This window comes from Diabrotica undecimpunctata, chromosome 1 (assembly GCF_040954645.1).
Source record: "Diabrotica undecimpunctata isolate CICGRU chromosome 1, icDiaUnde3, whole genome shotgun sequence".
In the NCBI taxonomy this organism is placed as follows: Eukaryota; Metazoa; Arthropoda; class Insecta; order Coleoptera; family Chrysomelidae; genus Diabrotica; species Diabrotica undecimpunctata.
Window position 1 is genome coordinate 121,268,254 of NC_092803.1, and position 20,399 is coordinate 121,288,652.

General features: G+C 33.4%; 1 protein-coding gene across 1 annotated transcript in view; it reads right to left on the reverse strand.

Annotated features, from left to right (window-relative positions):
* The window catches only part of LOC140431240 (zinc finger MYND domain-containing protein 11), a 61,120-nt gene that overhangs the window by 11,386 nt on the left and 29,335 nt on the right, over positions 1–20,399 (reverse strand). The window contains exons 7-10 of the mRNA XM_072519176.1: positions 10,438–10,634; positions 7,147–7,263; positions 5,970–6,185; positions 968–1,106 (exon numbers count right to left, since the gene is read on the reverse strand). Of these exons, the coding sequence (XP_072375277.1) occupies positions 968–1,106; positions 5,970–6,185; positions 7,147–7,263; positions 10,438–10,634 (669 nt within the window). The remainder of the gene's footprint in view (positions 1–967; positions 1,107–5,969; positions 6,186–7,146; positions 7,264–10,437; positions 10,635–20,399) is intronic.

The following is a 20,399-nucleotide window of genomic DNA, read 5'->3' on the forward strand; positions in this document are numbered from 1 at the left end:
AAAGGTCCAATACTTCGGTCATACAATGAGAGGACCTAAATATCGCTTACTCCGGTTAATCATTCAGGGCAAAATCGAAGGAAAACGTTGGGTCGGAAGAAAACAACTGTCCTGGCTGCGTAACATTAGGCAATGGACAGGTCGAACGGTCGAGGAACTGTTTCATCTAGCTGCCGGCCGAGAATAATTTCATCAGCTTGTCAATATGACGATAGCCAACGCTTGAATACAAGCACGGCACACAAAGAAGAAGATACTTCATCCCAGCCCTGTATAATACGATAATGCAAGAAATTCAAAAGCCAAAATTCAGAGGATATGTTTACAAATAAAGAAAAATGCCAGGAGATATAAGAACTATATTTATACCGCTTATCCCGTATATGCCGTTATCTTTATATTTTGTACCTATTTTTAATACAGGCGCAGAGCATCTTTAATTCTTGCTCTGCCAAAGGCATTCTTCAAGTTTATCAGACACATAAATGCTGAAAAAATGTTTATTTCAAAATTTTTAGTAAAAGGTAAAACACCCAAACGGGCTATAACACAAATACAGAACGTTTTCGGAATGTAAATTCCATTATCAGTGTAACAAAGTGCACATGCTGTGAGCCACTAAAATATATGGGTAAAAACCGTTTAAATGATATAAATTTACAAATATGTTACATTATATACTATTAAAAATTAAGATGTCTAAGTTACCGTTGGAATTGGTAACATGGCAACGTATGGCTCTACATTGGTTACTTGGTCCTGAGACAAAGTGTCTTCGAGGACCTGTTGATAACGACATGATCTGATTTATTGTATTTTGGAGACAATCTGCTTTATGAGAAATCGGGAGCTTCATTGTTATTAGATTCTCTGTTGGGGGATTTGAGATTCTTTAATTTGTCAATTATTTGTTTTACGTATGTTTGTCAGTTGTTTACGTGTGTTTGTCAAAAAACTGTTTACTTACCAACTGTTTTATTTGTACCATTATGTACCGTTTTATTTGTATCACTTAGCCTTCTTTTAGAAGCCCGGGTACTCGAGATGTTTGGAGAGTTTTTGGAGGAACTTGTTGAGGGCTTGCTCTTAGACTTTTTACTTGTGGCCTAAAATATTAAAATTAGGTTTCATTAGTAATCATATCCCACTACAATTTATATTTCAATGAATGCCAGTAGTGATGACGTAATTGTTTGGTTTGGCATCTTAAAATGTTTTAACTGCGACTTATCATCATTTGCGATTTTATCTCTCTGCAGATAAAAAAATTAGTTCATATTTCATCAATAACTAGAATAAGAATAATTCTTTCCAAAAATTTCTTATCCCGTGAGATTCATCAAAGACAACGTTCAAAACTAACAAGGAACATAAAAAAAGATTTGATTTGAGCTGTGCTAAATTAAATCTAACCCGATAGTTTATGCAAAATAATGAAGGTGCAAAAATGTCAATTTTTCGTCTTTTCAATTTTTGAAATAACATTTGTAAAAATTCTTTTTTTATGCAAAAAGCATTATATTTATTGCATTAGGGGCGACTTTTGCGTTTACAGAGTTCCCTGCACAATACACATATTTTTCAACTATTAATTATTACAGCTGAAGTCAAGACAAAGATTAAAACAAAAAGGTTTTCTATAACCAACAAAAGTGGAGTTAGCTTAATTTGTTTAATGCTTCGTTCATAACAATTAAGAATTAAAATCGTCGCCATTCAATAGTTAAAGGTCTATATTTTATGAGGATATATTATTTATTTTTAAAAAACAACTATTTATAGTCAAACAACATGAGTAAAGTTGACTGTTTTTTAGATAGCCCAAGTGGCTTGGTGGTAGGGAACTCTTCTCCTATAGGCTCGGCGAGAAAACAACTTAATTCGGAACTTCAAATCCACGGCGCGCTGAAAAATTTATTATATCTCCGTTAAATACGGACCAATTTTTTCTACTGGGGAGCAAAACATTTTGTAAAGATTAGCGATATTTTTTTTGGCTGCGATTAAAACTTTGATGACTATTATAATTTCTTTTTAAATTAATCTTAATCATCTTTATTTTACATATGCTATAGTTTTTATACTCAATTGCTTTTAAATAAAAATTTTTTGAGTTGAATACTTCTTATCGCTCGGTATAATGTTTATGCACGTTTTCGAAATAATATTTAGCGTGCCTCTAAAACTCGAGACACGTGCAGTGTCTCGAGTTTTAGAGGCATCTTGCGATATACATATCTTCTTCTAATGGCGCTACAACCCTTTGTGGGTCTTGGCCTGCTTAACAACGTTCTTCCATTCTGCCCCATGGGATACTTTCCTTCGCCACTGCCTAATGTTCATGGTTTTAAGATCTTCTCTACTCCGTCTATGCACCTTTTACGGGGCCTTCTTCTTGTTCTATTTCCTTGGGGTTTCCATCTCTGGATTACTTTTACAGCCTCATTATCTGGCATTTTTTTCAAGTGTCCAAGCCAGTTTAGTCTTCGTGACTTTACAAATCTAACGATATATGAGCTCTGTATTAATTCGTCCAACTCATAGTTCATTTTTATTCTCCACGAACCATCGCTAAAATGGGTTGGTCCAAATTATTTCTTAATATTTTCCGCTCAAATATTCTCAATTGATTTTCATCAGTCATTGAAAAGGTCCACGTTTCATATTCATATGTAAAGTATTTTCCACCTAAGAAGACCGTTTTGCAATTAAATGTTGGTAACTTTAGTACTAGCGGACCAGATAAGCAGCGATATATTTTATACTACATTTATGAATAACATTTTACTGCTCTGTTGTTTCAATCAGCACTGCTCAACAAGTTTAAGTTAATTGGTGTTAATATTTTATTGCATACAATTAGTGCTGTGTTACAAAAAATAAAAGACAAGGAACTGTGTGATATTAGTTTAACAAGTTTGTGGAGAGTGCTGAAACATTTAGGTTTTCGATATAAAAAGACAAATAATAGACGAGTATTGTGTAAACCCTATTCATTCTACAAATTCCCAGTCGTCAACAGAACCACGTGTAAGCCAAACAGGGTCGTACTGATGTACGACCTATGTATCATATGATTTTTAAAAATATTTACTTTTGAAACTGTTAGTGTAAGAATTTCTTGAAATTTAATCATTATATCACAATTAAACTAAACTCTAAAAAATAACACGACCAGTAAATAACTTAACAATAACTATAACATAAATATAACACAATATAATAACTTAAAAATCAACACGATACAATTAGAATTTAAAATAATCACAAGTTGGGATCTGTAACATGAGAATCTGTCTCGCTTACGGTAATAAATTATATTTTATTGCCTCTTGACGAATGAGACGGCGAATATCAACACGTGCTCATGTTTACTGATGGGAATTTGGTAAACGAATATACTTTAAACTCTCTAACGTTATTCCAAAACAGTGACATTTTTTAAGAAAATACATGAACAATAAAACGTCTGATAGTCCGAGGCAAGTTGTATTTTTACTTTAATACAGTAAAATCCAATATTATTACTGAACATAAAATACAGGAAATTAAATATTTTTACTTTTCAAGCGATCGGAATTAAATATTAACGCCCCACTGTTTGAGGCCCACTGATTATATCTTAATTGCATATCGGCCGTCATAGGGTAAAAGGACTTTAACCACTGGTCAAAGCACTGTTTTGTAGATTCTGAGCTTAGACTCACGATTCAGTAACTTACTTTTCATTAAGTCTTTGTATGCATAAAAGCACTTACTACCGCTAAAAATCCGTGCTTGTATTTATTGACTGACGTTGTTGCTGTCATTTATTATTAAACCTAGGTAGGGAAAGGTGAAGACATATTCGTAGGTATGGTTGTCTACCTTCAGATTCTCATGTAGATTCGACCTTGTGCACTATATATATTTTGTTTTCCTTGCAGTATACATATAAAAATTAAATATATTTTAAATAAAATCGAATCGAATATTCATGTGGTTGTTGCAAACGTGTACATGTCTAAAATGTACGCGAATATGCGAACATTGTAACGGAGATAGTTGCGATAATTCTCCGATTACAATATTAATAATAAATTAAGGAATAAACTTGTTTTTGAGCGTATTTTATAGTTATCATTTTACACTTCATCCTTTAATTGAATATTCACTATTCTCTATTCTTTAATTTAAAAATATTTGATACTGCATGCACTAAATACATGTTAAAATAAAATTAATATGAATATTTACTATTGATATAAAAAAATATATCATATGTAATATTACGATGATTAAAAGTAATTTAAAAAGAAAAGTTAATAGTCACTAAAGTTTTAATCGGAGTAAAAAAAATATCGCCAATGTTCACAAAATTTTCCGCTACCCCAGATAAAAAAGACGAGCGAAATCGGTCCTTATTTAACAAAGATATGATCAACTTATCCGAGTGCCGCGGATTTGAAGTTCCGAATAAGTTTTTTTCTCTCCGGGCCGATAGAAAGAAGAGTTCATCGCATTTTTATTTTTAAAAAATAAACATTATATCCTACTAAAATATAGACCTTTAACTATTGAATGGCGCCGTTTTTAGTTATTAATTGTTATAAACAAAGCAGCTATGATTTTTTACATAAATTAAGCTAATTCCACTTCTATTGGTAGTAGAAAACTTTTTTTTTAATCTTTGACTTGACTTCGACTATAAGAATCAATAAGTTAATATTTTGTGTAATGTATAGGGAGCTATGTAACTTAATTTATAACTCAAAAGTCGCCCCTACTTCAAAGCAATAAATAAGGGAAACATTTTTGACGTGACAACGTCTTAAATTAGGTTGTGGCTCGGAGTCATTCATGAAAAAGTGTAACGCCCGCTCACGTCTGTTACAGTGAGTCACCGAACGAGAGAGAGGCCCGCCGGACCGGCGAATGCCTTGCCCACTCAAACATGATCGGTCCGCTGCGCGCGCAGCACTAGAGAATTAGGCGCGTGCTTCCGTGCTTGTGTCTCTGTCTTTCTCGAGCGTTCTTGGCGTTCAAGACACATTACAGCAGAAACACTTCCTTTCATTTCATATTTCTCCTATCATCGTCCTATCCTCAACAAAATCACTCAAATAGAAATTAGTTAAGTTTAAGTTTACATGTACAATGTTTTAGTAAACAAAATATATTTCTATAGTTAAAATTTGTGCAATTCTTATTTTCATTCAATTCCTTGTTCCTATTGTGCAATTTAATAATATTCATATCAATAAATATTCTACCGAGAAAAAGACGTTGTCACGCAAAATCTTCGCCCGTAAAACCGACTTTACAGGCAACCGATTTTTTTGAGCAAATATTTTTATTCCTACATAAGGGAATTCCTATAATATTCGACCAAGAAGAGAATCTGTTTAGAATTACATCTCTATAAAAAAAAGTTCTCGCTCTGTAAAAATTATAAAGATTTAAGAATTTTTATAAACAATTAAACGTATCTCGATTTTGGACTTTCAATCGTTAATATTGCATAAACTATTGGGCCAAATTTAATTTACCAGTTTACCACAACTTAAAATTTAAGCTTTTTTATGTACTTTCATAATATTGTGCTCATTTTACCCTAAAATATTAATTTGAACAATAAAAATAATCAAACACCGTTTTTTTGCATCTTAAAATTACCATAAAAAATTATAACCAACAATTTGGAGTTGCACGCACTTGGAGGCTCAAGGCATTGCCCTTCATAACAATGTGCTGGTTTTAAAAATTCAGTAATTATTGCACGTTTTTTCTCTTCAGCTTGGGCTAAAAACAGATTGTGAAAGTTTCAGAATTATAGCCCCAACAACGACACCCATCATCAGAATTCTCGAGTGAATTGAGTAGACTGATAGATGAGTTGGATGAGGGAGAGAATACATCACTACTGTGATTCAATGACATGTAAAGCGTGGGTAGTCTGTTAATTTATTCTGATAGATCTTTTTATATACCTGCTTACTAGTACTTGGCATACTAGTATTGATTTTACTTGGTTTAACAGGGGTTTTAGCAGGTGATTTGGGTAAACTAGGTTGGGGCTTGGGCAATGATTTGCGTTTCTGCTTGGATTCTGATGTTAATCTTTCTACTTCTAGAGGATCATTTATCAGTCGCTGATGGTATCGTAGTTCTTCAAGAGCTTTATCCGCAGCAGTAGATGGTTTTATCTAAAAACAAAAGTAAGTCAAAACATTTTTTTAAAATCCACATTTAAATATTATACAACACGATGAACAATATTAAAATATTAAATAAAGTTTCTAAACACCAGTTTACAGTTACTAAATTTCTTTCCATTTAACAACAGTAGTATTCAAAAGACATATCGGAGAATTCAATGATCAGTCACAGCAGAAACCCTAAAAGCAAGATAAACGAGCTATCATAGTTTATGAGTTAATGAGTATTTTCTAGTTTTGTTCAAAGGAATAACACCAAATTAAATTTTAACCTGCAGACATAGGATCACTGTCTGCAGGGTACAATTGTGAGTCCCGGGAGTTAATGTATGTGATACAGAAGACTTACCAGAAAAATAACTGCATATCGCAGAAATGAGATTGTTTTGAATAATGAGTGGAATGAGAAAAAAGTATAAAATTATAAACGGATATATTAGTGGTAGCTTTAGAGCCAAAATGATAAAATATTTATTTATAAGGACGACAAAAGAGAGATAAAACAGCTACAATGTATGATTGGAAAGACAATTGACTATGATGTCGCAATATTGAAACGACTTAAAACATGTAATTAAAGAAGTCAATCTCGTCTAGGAACTGAATCCAAGATGGTGATATATATGTTTGGACAGTGCACATGTGCGCATCCATACGTATTGAACTTTTTCATATTACCAAATCACGTTGAATAATTCACTTAAAAATTACACTCATCTAAAGAACATGTCATAATTTTTCAATACTAGAATTATACAATATAAGCTATTTTGATGACAATTCTTTCAGTTTATTGCAGATGTACCTTTCCTTAAACCACTGTTCATCTTACTGTCTACACTTCTATAAGGATATAAGTAAAGAAATATCCATTATATTAAACTACAACTTCATTAAATGAGATTATAACAGAGATAATAGGGATATGGAGCATTAAGGTGTAACTTACCATCAGTTGTTCTCTCGGTGTGTCTATATCTTTTATACAATTAATTTTAAGTGTAGCTCTTTCATATTTTCCACCAAAAAATCTCACGTCATAGTTTGATTCTATTACCCTAATAATCTGAAAAAAAGAACAGATATTTATATATTTAATATATGTTATTAGTGTATGATAATTATAGAGGCATCACCCTACTTAACGTGGCATATAAAGTATTGTCCAACATATTGTACAGAAGATTGATCCCCTATGCTGAAAAAATAGTTGGGAACTACCAATGCGGTTTCCGACACAATAAATCAACAACGGATCAAATCTTCACAGTCAGGCAGATTCTTGAGAAAACGCTTGAATTCGGAGTCGACACCCACCACATATTCGTGGATTTCAAATGTCGCTTCATCTTGTTCAACTAACGGAACTTACACTCACAGGCGTAGAGAGTGTAGTCAGAATCCAAAACGACTTTTCAAGACCCTTCCATTGTAAAAATGGACTGAGACAGGGAGATGGACTGTCGTGTCTCTTATTTAACCTTGCACTAGAAAAAGTAATTCGAGAGTGCCATATTAATACGAATGGCACCATCTTTAATAAATCTGTACAAGTGGTCGGATATGCAGATGACCTAGACATTATTGCTAGGTCCACAGAATCTCTGATCAAAGCATTTTGATCACTAAGGGCGTCTGCACTGAGAATGGGATTAAAAATAAACGCACAGAAAACCAAGTATATGTATTGTACTAGATCAGGTAACCAGATACCTAGACTATTAATTGATGATCTGGAACTGGAAGGTGTGGACACCTCCGGACGCCAATAAGTGCTCTTATGGCTCGAGGAAACAAATGACCCCAAAACTACTCAGAAAAATTAAAGTTACCATATATAAAACATTAATAAGGCCAGTGTTAACATACGGTTTTTCCAAACTTGCACCAAAAAGTTCAATATTTATAAATTTTGCACACACCTTTTGACTTACGTCATCGATGCGGTTCGACTTCCTAGTGTAGCCAATCCAAAAAACACAAACCATCGAGAATTGAGATGCGAGGTTGTGATATCTGAGCGAAGATATTTGTCTCAGGCATGCGTTTTCTCATCTTGATTGATGTTAACAGTTCTCTGTTTTTTCCCATTCTTCTCAAAACTTCGTCATTTGTAACGTGATCCAACCAGAATATTCTAAGCATGCGTCGGTATATCGATATTTCGAAAGCCTCAAGGCGGTTCATTGTATCGAATTTTATGACTCATGACTCTTCTTTATACAGAGTATATGTATCATTTGTCGTAGATAGTTCTGTTTGTCTGCAAGTTGGGATTTCAGCCTATGAGCATGATATGGGTTTTAGTCGCATTAATGTTCAGGCCGAGTTCGTCGACTTATGTGCTATCTTCTAACACCGCCGTTTTCAGCCTATCTTATATTGGAGAGGTGTTTACCATTTATTTTTATAACTCTTTTTGCGTGTTCCAGTTGTCGTTGAAATATACATTTTAAGTAGTCATGGAACACAATACGACACATCCCTGTCTTACTACACAGTTATATGTTTCCATTAGTAGGCCGTTTTCCTGTCTCATTGACGCCATTTCGTAATGTTTGACACAGTCAAAAGCTTTTGCGTAATCCATCAAACAAATCTATACTTTTTTCTTCAGATCTCCGCATTTTGTAGAAGAACCGACAGGCTAAAGAACGCGTCTCTGGTCTCAAGACCTGGTATAAATACCAAATTGTTCTAATCTTATATCGGTGTCGCATTTTCGGTATATTCTGAGATGTATGATTTTTAGATACAGTTTTAGGGTTTGGCTTATCAGACGGAACTGTTCGCATTTGCTGGAGTTAAATTTTTTTCGGGATAAGTATGAAAATAGATTTTAGCCAATATGTCCGGTAGTTCTCCTATTTAATATATTTTGTTGAAATACTACTAGTGTCGTGCTATTTTAGCAGATTTGATTTATTTAAGAGACTTAACAATTTCGCTTTTTATTATAGGTGAAGGGTGGAATAGGTTCACCTTTTGCTGTTAGCTGGGTCGTGTTATTGTCACTAAATAGTTTCTCTATACATTTAGACCTCCTAAAACGGGTCCATTCTATCACTCCTATCATAGGGACTAGATCCATAAGGACCTAATCTTCCGCATTTTTGGAGCCTAGGCTGTTCCGGGCTCCCATATCTGCTGTAATCAGCAGGGGCTCCAAATCTGAGCTCTTTCTGCTGTCCCGTCTGATCCTCTAGTAACCCTGTGGCCTGACAGAAAGCCAGAACTCCCTCATAATGAGGGAGTTTCTCCTCCATCAAGAAGGAGGATGAGAACTCAAATAGGGGAGTCATGCTGTCCTGTACCATAGAGTGTAAAGGACAACAATCGGGGGCCTGTCTCCAAATGTCACAATGCCTTTCCTTCCATTCATTCCCAAACAGTATCCGGAGCAGTTGAGATGATAGGCTGCCATCATGGCTTCGTACTCTAAAATAAGATGTATGTCTATATGTTCGGTCCATTCTTCTTGTTCTTCTGCTTGATTAGTCATCCTGTGTAACTTATCATATATGAGCCTTTTCTCAAATTTCCTGTAACTTATTTTATTTTTCTTTATATGATAAATAGGCAATGCCTATTTTGTAGCTGCTTTATGATGTTATTTATTTTGCAATATTCTGTTTTTTAGTGCTCGTTGATTCATTAATTCAAGAATTTCGGTGGTCCTCCATTTAATTCCACTGATATTGTCAGTTGTTTTCAGATGTTGGCCCTATGTGGTGTTTAAGGCATCTTTATGCTTATTTCCTAGGTGGTTAATTCCATCTTCTCTTTCTTGTTTTTTCTAGTTGATAATTCCTTTGATTTTATTTGGTTTGTTGTTTAGACAATCGGAGATACACACTCAAGCCTTAACGCTTTTCTCTTTACTATTTTCATAAGTTGGAATCTTAGATTTCTATTTACGGGGTTATTGTCTGAGCTAATGCCCGTATCCGTAGGTAAAGTCTATTCCATTTGGATGGTTTGGTAATTTTTTGCCTGAGTAGTATATGGCGGATTTGTCGATAGTACATTTTCCTGATTTTGGCAATCGTGTTTCGCTAACACTAAATACTTACCAACTTTTATTTATTTAACTTTTTTTACCACTAAATAAAGTAATGTTAAATGCTAATTACTCTATGTTACATTAATCAAAATCAAAAGTTAAATACTGCACAAAAATATTCATTCTCTCACCGTTTCAATATAGTTACTAACATTAATAAATATTCTATGAACTTACTTTTGCAGGCCAATAAGGGTAACCTTTCTGCTTTGCCCAAACTAACTCATGAGGTACTCTACACGGCAAACAAAACCATTTTGCATTAATTTTTTCGTTACTATGTTTATAACAATCAACGCAATTTGTCAGTTCAGTCAGATCGTGCAGCGTGTCTCTCACCATAAGTTCTGCAGCACCATATTCTTGTGACTGATCTGGAAAAAGAAAAACAAAGTAGTCACAGAAAGAAAATTTGATGACAAGTAAAGTATATGTAAGGAATGCAAGATAATAACTCGAGATTGTTAGACAGCAATACAAATTTTTACGCTAGTAGCACAAGTAAGATCCGAAAACAAAACAAAATATTGAAGAGGACACCATAATGAAAAATTGTGGATGTTAAAAGATGAGGCAACAAGTGAATTTGAGAGAAATAAATCTAATATTATTAGAGAGATTTTAATTGAAATACTTCAAAAGCAACAGGAGAGAAATTTGGTGATTTCAGCGTAGTCTAAGAAACAAAACAAAAAAAGAGTAGTAAGCAACAAAATCAACCTGACAATAATTGTAAAATGTTGCCTTGCTGTTAAAAATGGAAATACTAGTCCTAATAAAAGATAAAGGAAAAGTATATAAAAATTTATGCGATATAAATTTGACACCAGAGGATGAAATAAAAGTATCTGAAATAACAACATGTAGAGCACACAAAGCAAAACACTAATCACATTTGATGTATTCGAGAAGAAAACAAAGAAATACACGAGATGTATATAAAAATTTACTGGAAGAAATACCCTGATGACTGATTAAACATATATAAAGAATAAACGTAGATAACCAATAGAACCATCTGGAAGATATAGTAATTGCAATGGTGTTCAAAATAACACAAGAAAGTTGCTTGAGCGATACGTAAAATAGCTAGCTGACGGGTTTAATAGAATTATGGAAAGAATATGGAAGAAGCATCTTAAACCTGTACAAAAACGAATGAATTGTTCTTCATTTTCAAGCTATATTCATTTGCTTGTGGACATACGTCTCACCCAAGTTACTCCACTGATCTCTGTTTTGTGCTATTCGTGTCCGTAGTTTCCTGATCTAGTTTAGATATCATCCACCCACCTTTTCTGGACATCTATACACAGGTGTTCATTGACTTGGACGATAGAGTACAGAGTCATATTCTCGCTTCCTCATATGGTTAATTCCTGTCTGGCTCTTTCAGGGATATGGGTAAAAACAGTAATGTCAGGTACTGCATAAAAAAATATCTGCGAAATAGACGCGGCATTCCCTAGATTTTAGATTGTGATATAAAATCTATATTCGCATCTGAAATCAAATTTAATTGGAATCGAAAATCTTATGAATTCTTGAGTCTATGTCAGAATGATCAAATGGAGAGCACCTGTAACACAGATCATTGTTGGAAGACGTCTACTAAAAGGGGTAGATGGCATTCGAAAATAGTTAGAACAAACTCAAACATAAAACTGAAAAGCATGGAAAAATCTTAAAGAGGCGTATATCCAGAAGTTCATTCACGAGGGTTAAAAGAAAAAACCTACAAATTTCATTTATGAATTGGCTTTCTATTAAGCCCATATGTATTCTCACTAATGTAGTATCTAGTGAACTTTAAAATAGAAATGATAGGTGACAAATTAATCAGTTACAGTTCTGAAAAAGAGATCAATATTAGTATAACCCAAGATGAAAGTTTACAAGGAAAGCTAATTGGTGAAGCCACGGAATTTTGAGCAACCTTTTAATACACCAGACTTGGAAACTTTTCACACGATTCAGAGATCTTACTTAAAGTAACCATATTTTAATTAAATACATCAGGATGGGCCATATATAGCATGGATTCTTATTGGAGGTAGTTATTAAATTTACCGAAGTGAGGATTAACCATTTCTATTCTTCTTTATTTCTACGTCGCAGTTCCATTTGTTATTCAAGAAGGTGCTCCAAGAAACTTAAATTTTTCAATCTGTTCTGTAGCTCGATTATTTATCTCCAACTATGTTATTTATCAATTATCATAAACTTAAGGTGAGTGTTGATATCAAGTCCGTATTTCTCTCCCACTCTATTAACCTTTAAGTGGTTCCACGTGGCGCCAACTTAAGTTCAAGTGATCGCATCTTTTAAAAAAATAATTGAATACCCAACTCTCCCATTATTCCTCTAGTGATGTGTTAATAATAATGTGCAAGTGACCTAATATTTTATTTTCAAGTTTTACCACTTTAATGCAGTAAAAAACTGATACCACGGCACCAGTCGATGGTGAATAATCATCATTATCATTCTGGCTTTACAACCCTACGGGGTTGCTTATTATCATGCAGGTTCAATTTATGACACTGAATGAAGATATTAATTTTTTCGCTGTTACATTTGGTAACGATAACAAAATAGATTTAGTTTTGTGACTAGTTACGATTGATACGGTATGTAATATAAAATTGGATCTACGTTAGTTTGATTTGCCATTCATATATTGAAATTGCTTCTTCAAACAAAAATAATAGAAATATAGATTGATGGCAAGAACCAGTGGTGACTCGTGAGTTAGCGCCATTAGTTAGAACCATGGCACTACCTTGTTTTTATACGGAAACACAATTTTTATCTTTAAAACGTCTTAATGCCTGTTCATTTCTCTCTGTGTATTTCTTTTTATCTTCATACATTACATAAAATCTGACAACTGTGGCGTAATACAACCTCCACCACCCACAGCGGTGGTTAATCGACGGGATAATCTTGTGCCATTATCATACTGGCGCGTATGAAAAAAGAAAGATTTTACGAGCATTCTATGTAAGAAACACATATAGAGCTATATTGGACTTTTAATAATACGTTAAATGAGATTCTATGTCTATTATCTATTACTGAGAATATCTATTACTAAGTTATTGTGTTTACAATTAATCTCTTACTGCGTCATGGTCGTGGGTGAATATACAGTATACTCCTTCTATAACGAACACCGTTATTACGAGGTTTCGCTTATAACGAGGTACATTACATGTCCCGTGAAACTTCTATTGAATTATAACCCTCTATAGCGAGGCAAATTTTGTTATAACGAGAGAAAATAAGACTCAAAAACGTGTTTTTTACGTTTTTGGCCCGGCCTTGGCTATAGATAAATACTCTTTTTAACGGCTGTGCGCAATAAATTTCTTCTGTTTAATCTACCGACCGATATTATGTGTAGAAATTTACAATTTATGATTCACAAGTATCAGTGTAGGGGTTTGACCATTCTAATAAACTACGTAAAGAGGCTTAAAAACATGACGAAACAAATTTCACCAGAATTTCATTACACAGTTGTTTTTATCGTAGATGTTTATCGTTTGTTCCTGATTGTGCTTTCGCGTCTTGAAAGTTGTGTTGTTGATTACATAGTCACATAGATTACACACTATGACTCCTAAAAGAAAAGCTTTTACTTTAGAAGAAAAAATTAACATCCTTAAAGATGTTGAGAACGGTAAGAAGAAAGAAGAAGTTTGTCGTGAAAGAAGAATTTCAAGTTCCACTCTATCTACCATGCTCAAAAATAAACACAAGATTTTAGAAGCAGGTTCGTCTTTTTCCGGAAAATCGAAAAAACTACGTGCCGCAACTAATAAAGAACTCGATACTGCAATGATCAAATGGTTTACCGTAAACAGGGCTGCGAATGTTCCAATAAGTGGACCACTGCTTCAAGAAAAAGCAACACAGTTTTCTAATGTGATAGGTGGTGATGAGAATTTTAAAGTATCGAGTGGGTGGATGAGCCGTTTTAGGGCCAGGCACGAAATTACGTGTGGAAAAATTTGCGGTGAAGAGAAGAGTGTTTCCAAAGAAGTCACCGACAACTGGTTGAAGTCATGGCCTACAATAAGACAAAATTATAGTGACGATAATATTTTCAATGCCGACGAGCTAGGACTTTTTTTAAACTTACTCCAGATAAGATCCTCAAATTCAAAAATGAACATTGAATAGGTGGCAAGTTATCAAAAGAAAGGGTAACTGTACTCGCGTGTGCCAACATGTCCGGTTCCGAAAAAAGAAAGTTAGTCGTCATTGGGAAATCTCAAAAACCACGATGTTTCAGAGGTGTGAATCAGCTTCCTGTCACATATATATTTAATAAAAAATCGTGGATGATAGCAGATATTTTTAGTGGAGAACTTTTGAAGTGGGACGGAGAGTTGGGACATCGAAAGATTCTTTTAATTGTTGACAAGTGTACAGCCCATCCGAAAGTTAACGGTTTAAAAAACATTCAACTTCTTTTTTTACCCCCAAATTGCACATCTGTTCTGCAACCGATGGATAAGGGCATCATAAGGTCCTTTAAAGTTCACTACAGAAAACTTTTAGTTAAGCGGATTCTGAATAATGTGGAAAACCGTATTGAATCCCCTGTTACTTTATAAGATGCCATAAATTTCATCCACAAAGCATGGACACTCGTAGATAAAAAAAAACCATCAGAAAATGTTTCCGGTTATGCGGGTGGACAGAGACTGAGGTAGAAAACGAAGAAGATGAATATCCTGTAGCAGAGTGGTTAAGGTTACAACATCACGGTCACGAACTAACCCAACTGAACAATGATGACGAGTTTGCTGAATTCATTGCCATTGATGATGACGTCATTGTTTGTGATCTTCCGACGGATAGTGAAATTATCGCGGAAGTAATAAATCTACCGGCGGAGCGCATTATCGTCAGTGACGAAAGTGATGAAGATAGAGAAGACAATCGCGGTGAATCTACGCAAGAAGGTCCTAATAGATAAGACGTGGAAAGTGCTTTAAACGTTGTAAGAAACTTTGTCCAAAGACTAAACGCAAATGAAGAAGCATACAACTGTTTCACATCTTTAGAAAATATGATAGATAGGATGATAATGGACAATTTAAAGCAGTCAAAAATGACAGACTTCTTCCAATTGTAGAAGAAATAGTTTATGTTATCATTGAAAATACGTTTTATACATTATATACTTAGTTGGAAAAAAATGTAAGTACAGATTTTTGTTTTAACGTATATCATTGACAATAAAAATAAACAACTCTTTTTTGAATGTATTTCATTAATAATAAAAGTAAACAGCTTTTTTCAAAAACGCCATTCAAACAATATTTAGCATCTTATATTGCTCCGAATGGCTTCACTATAGGAAGTTAATGTTTTAGAAAACTATATATTCATATGTATGCACAGTATTATTGTTGTCTGATATAACGAGATCGGCTTATAACGAGGTAATTAGTCTGCCATTTCAGTTCTCGTTATAGAGGGAGTCTACTGTAGTATATAAATAATATTTTGATTATTTTGTAGGTTAAATTTATTAATTGGAAATGAATCAAACTAGTATCTTAAAAAACTCTTTTGATGGTTTTTCGTTAGAAAAAAAAACTACAAATTAAAGAACTAGGTCGGCTTATACATTTAAAAATTGAAAAACAAAGTGGAAGTGGACAAAAACGCTGTCATAAATTTAATAAAACTATTTACGATTAAAATAGCTGGTTATGTGATTGTGAACAAACTAATAAACTGTTGATTTGTATGCGTTTTGTTTAGAGGTGACGCGACTTGGTGAAACAAAGGCATCGATGATATATATATATATATATATATATATATATATATATATATATATATATATATATATATATATATATAAAATATTTTTCAATGCTTGGTAAGTTAAATATAAAAACCCAGTTAAATTCCGCTTATCATGATACTCTAATAAAACACAAGAAGCAAGTGGATAAGAATCGATATATTTTGAATCAAATTATAAATTGTATAAGGTTTTGTGGAGCTGTCGAGTTAGCTCTAAGAGGTCACGATGAAAAGGAAAATTCAGAAAATAAAGGCATATTTAATTAGCTGGTCAATTATTGATCAAGCGCCGAATTAGACGACTTAAATATTCATATTCAAAGTTCCAAATTTTTCAAAGGTACCTCAAAAACAACCCAAAATAAAATCCTTGAGTGCATGTTAGACTTTTATAACGAGGAAATTAGGAAAGAAATTGAAAATTCTCCTTGTGTTGCAGTGATTGCCGATAAAACGATAGACGTTGCTGGTGAACTTCAGATAATTATAGTTATAGAGTGGTGGATTAAATGGTGTGCAAAAAATTATTAAGGAAACAAATCTTCTTGCAAATTACGTACATTGCTTTGCACACCAAATGAATTTAATTATGACAAGTGTATGTTCTAGCAATAAGCAGGCTAGGATATTTTTCTCTAATATATCTGGTTTGTGCTCATTCTTTTCTACGTCTCCTCAAAGAACAAAAATTTTTGATGAGATGGTTAATCGCAGTTAATCGATAAACATTTTATATTTTGGTTATTTATTTTCTTTTTAATCAATAAAAAATTATTTTTTATCAATTGCAAAAATTATGCACTGATTTTGTTAAGGTGAAAAAAGATTTGGAGAATTTTGAAGCAGGAATTCAAGGTATAAGGGAGAAAATGGGAGTCATTATTGACAATATTTAAGGAGAATAAACACGTCACAGAGAGAAACTGATAATAGTGAACCAACAAAAAAGGCACGAATTAAGAGAACAGTCCCAGCAGAAAACGGGAATCCTTAGAGATATGCGATGCAGTTTTGTTGCAAATAAAACCAAGGTTTACATTCTCCGGACATTTAGTTGCTTTCTAATTTATTTAGGTCGGAGAAGTTTTCTGCTTATTAGCTTCAGTTCTCTGAATAATTTGTTAATGTAACGCGCAGACAATTTTTATTATTAAATAAAACTCGACTTAAACTAGTACTATATCAGAGAGACGAATTAAGTACTACCTCTGGGGCTGTTCCACTATCACTTTTATTAAATGAGGAAGGTTTAAAATGTACATTTGAAGAAAATTTAAACTTTTTTAAGTATTTTAATTACCACTCCTATGTTAACATCTGAAGCAGAACGCTATTTTTCGATGCTAAAACGAATTAAAACATTCCTTAGATATACTATAAAGAAAGAACGACTTGGTGCTTTAGGTATGCTATCTGCAGAAACATATTTTGTAAATAGCATTCATAATTTTACTAATACAAGTCATTGAAAACTTTGCAACCAAAAAAGAAAGAAGGATGGACTTCATATATCGGAAACTTTAAAAGTGATATTAAACAACTTTGTGCGTTTGTGTAAATACTGAAATAGTGTTATTTTTATAATTTTGTAAATAGACTCTAGAGACTCAATCGTAATAACAAACTTCAAGTACTATCAGCAGTAAATATTGGTGGTAAGTTGAGTTTTTTTATTGTTAATTAATTTATGGAACTGTTTTAATAAATTTGTAGAATTTCTTGACAACCCAGAAATAGTAGACACCTACATAATGTAAAAGTGTCCGCACCTTTTTTTTTAATTTATATTTTATACCTTTTTTGACAATATCGTGAATCTGTCACTAAAAAGTTAGGTAGCTGCCCAAATTCTGGCACTACCTTCTTAAGTGATATGAGTCGCCACTGACCGGAACCAGTGCCCAGTCGACGAAATTTAATTCCATACAGTCTACCGTAACTTGAAAAGACACAATTTCATGGAATACAGTGAACATGACACGGGCCCAAGAAAGACAAGAAGTTTTTACATGCAACAAACCTTTATTGAAACTGCTACGAAGATAAGTAAATTACTATGTGGAAACCACTTTTGGAATAAAATTGGGTCCTTATTTTAGATAATTGTAAAAAACGCTGGAACCCGTCAACTTTTAAATTTAAATGTGCGCTTTTTAAATATAAATTTTAAAGTACAGGGCGATTCACGCAAGTCTAGCATAGTCCGTAATCTTTATTTTTAATGAAACACCCTGTATATTTTTATGTTTTAAACTTCTTAACAAGCCGATCTCAACGAACTACATGGTGTAGGGCTTATTATGAATATTAAAAGGTGAACTTTTGAAATTATGTATAATTTTCGTCAAGGCAGTAAATAAATAAAATTGTGTAATTAATAATTAATCTCGCTTTTTTTAATTAGCTAAATACAGATATAAAATTTCTAAACTAAGTATCAATATATTGGGTTTTGTTAACATATTTTGTAATGAACAGCTAAAAACTGTCTAAATATGTCAATAATTAAACTAAATCAGTAAATAATGTGGATTTTTATTTGTCCTATTCTAAACCGATCTTCATTAAAATCTCAATTCCGTAAGTCTCAGTTAAATATTTCATTACTTCCAACTTTCAACATCTGCAAGAAATTAGTTTTTAATTAGGAATTTACTATTTTAATGTAAAATGTCAAAACATCAACAACCGAGAGATAAACTCATATTACATGGATACAGAAAAACATATTGCTAATTTAAGAATTTATTTTCAGATGCAGGCTGAGACATCTACTTTACATCGCGTGATTTGCGCAGTAGACACCACTTGAACTGATGGAACCAGAAAAGCGCATAAACAACCTTTCTAAGGAAGAAAAAATGTGCACCTGGATGGACAAACCTCTGCATGGACGATAATACAGTCAGCAATACCCAATGAAGTAAGACTATATTGACAATACAGCGTCGAACTATTGGTTGACATCGGGAAAGATGTTCTCTAAAACAGAACTTTCACTAATCGTCATTTGAGATCAGGATATACCAACCAAAAATTACCTGAAGTATATCGTTAAAGACCCTCAGGTCCAAAACGGCAAATGCCGATATGGATGTCAAGCCCAAGAAACCATCCAACATCTAACAGGCGGCTATCAGGCATTTGCTGCATGACTCAATAGGAAATACCCTATCGATAACCGGAAATACCGATAGCTAGCAAACTGGGAACTGAGACACCTAAAATCTATTTAGGGACCGCACTGGGACAGGCATTTGCTGCATGACTCAATAGGAAATACCCTATCGATAACCGGAAATACCGATAGCTAACAAACTGGGAACCGAGACACCTAAAAGCTATTTAGGGACCGCACTGTGCCCACAGACCAACTAGTGGCACATAAATAAACCAGATCTCATACTATTAATAAAGTAGCTATACAAACATCACCAATTCACACAAGTAAGAACAATAATCTACATGTTAAACATAACGAAAATATCGCAAGTACAGAGATCTGGAAATTCATATAGAGACAATGGATAATGGAACATATCCAGGCGATATCTATTATCCTCTCTAGTACTATAGTCGTCCCAAAAAACGTCTTAGAAAACATAAAAGGTTGGGTCTCAGTAAATTCTTCAAATTTTCAATTTATTTAACCCATTAAATTACGATATGTATTAAGCAATGTCATAATGCAAGAAAAATAAGGAAACACTAAAAATATATAAACAATGTTTCTTCATTATATTAGCGAGAAATGGCGCCATGTACTGCTTACGTCACAACAGTCAAGCGACTACTTAAAAGTTAACGATATTGATTATCTCTCACTTGCTCTATATTGCCCTTTATTATAACCGCATGTTTGCGTATCTTACATTATAAATAGGAATATTATTGATTTTGAAACCCTTGTTATTATGTTAAGCTGAAACAGCTTTTTTTTCTATATAAATGTTAAACAACAGTGGGAGAGAATGCAACCCTGTCTCACGCCTTTGATATTAGTTTCACTTGTTCGGTACACAGACCGTTTGCGATCTTTATTTCTGCTTTTGATTCCAGTATCGTTGTATCATTTTCATGTCTTTGCCATTGAGCCAAATTTCGTTTAACCTCTGCGTCAATTGCTCATGCGTTACATTGTCAAATGGAGGTTGGTAATCAGTGAAGCAAATTTAGTGTCTCTTGTTCGTTCTTCGCGTTTGTTATATATTTAATTATGCAAATTTAAGGAACGCTTTTAATGAGTGGCTCATTAAGCTGATTAGGAGCGGTTTCTGTCTAACGTTTCTTATTGCAACGAAGGTTGA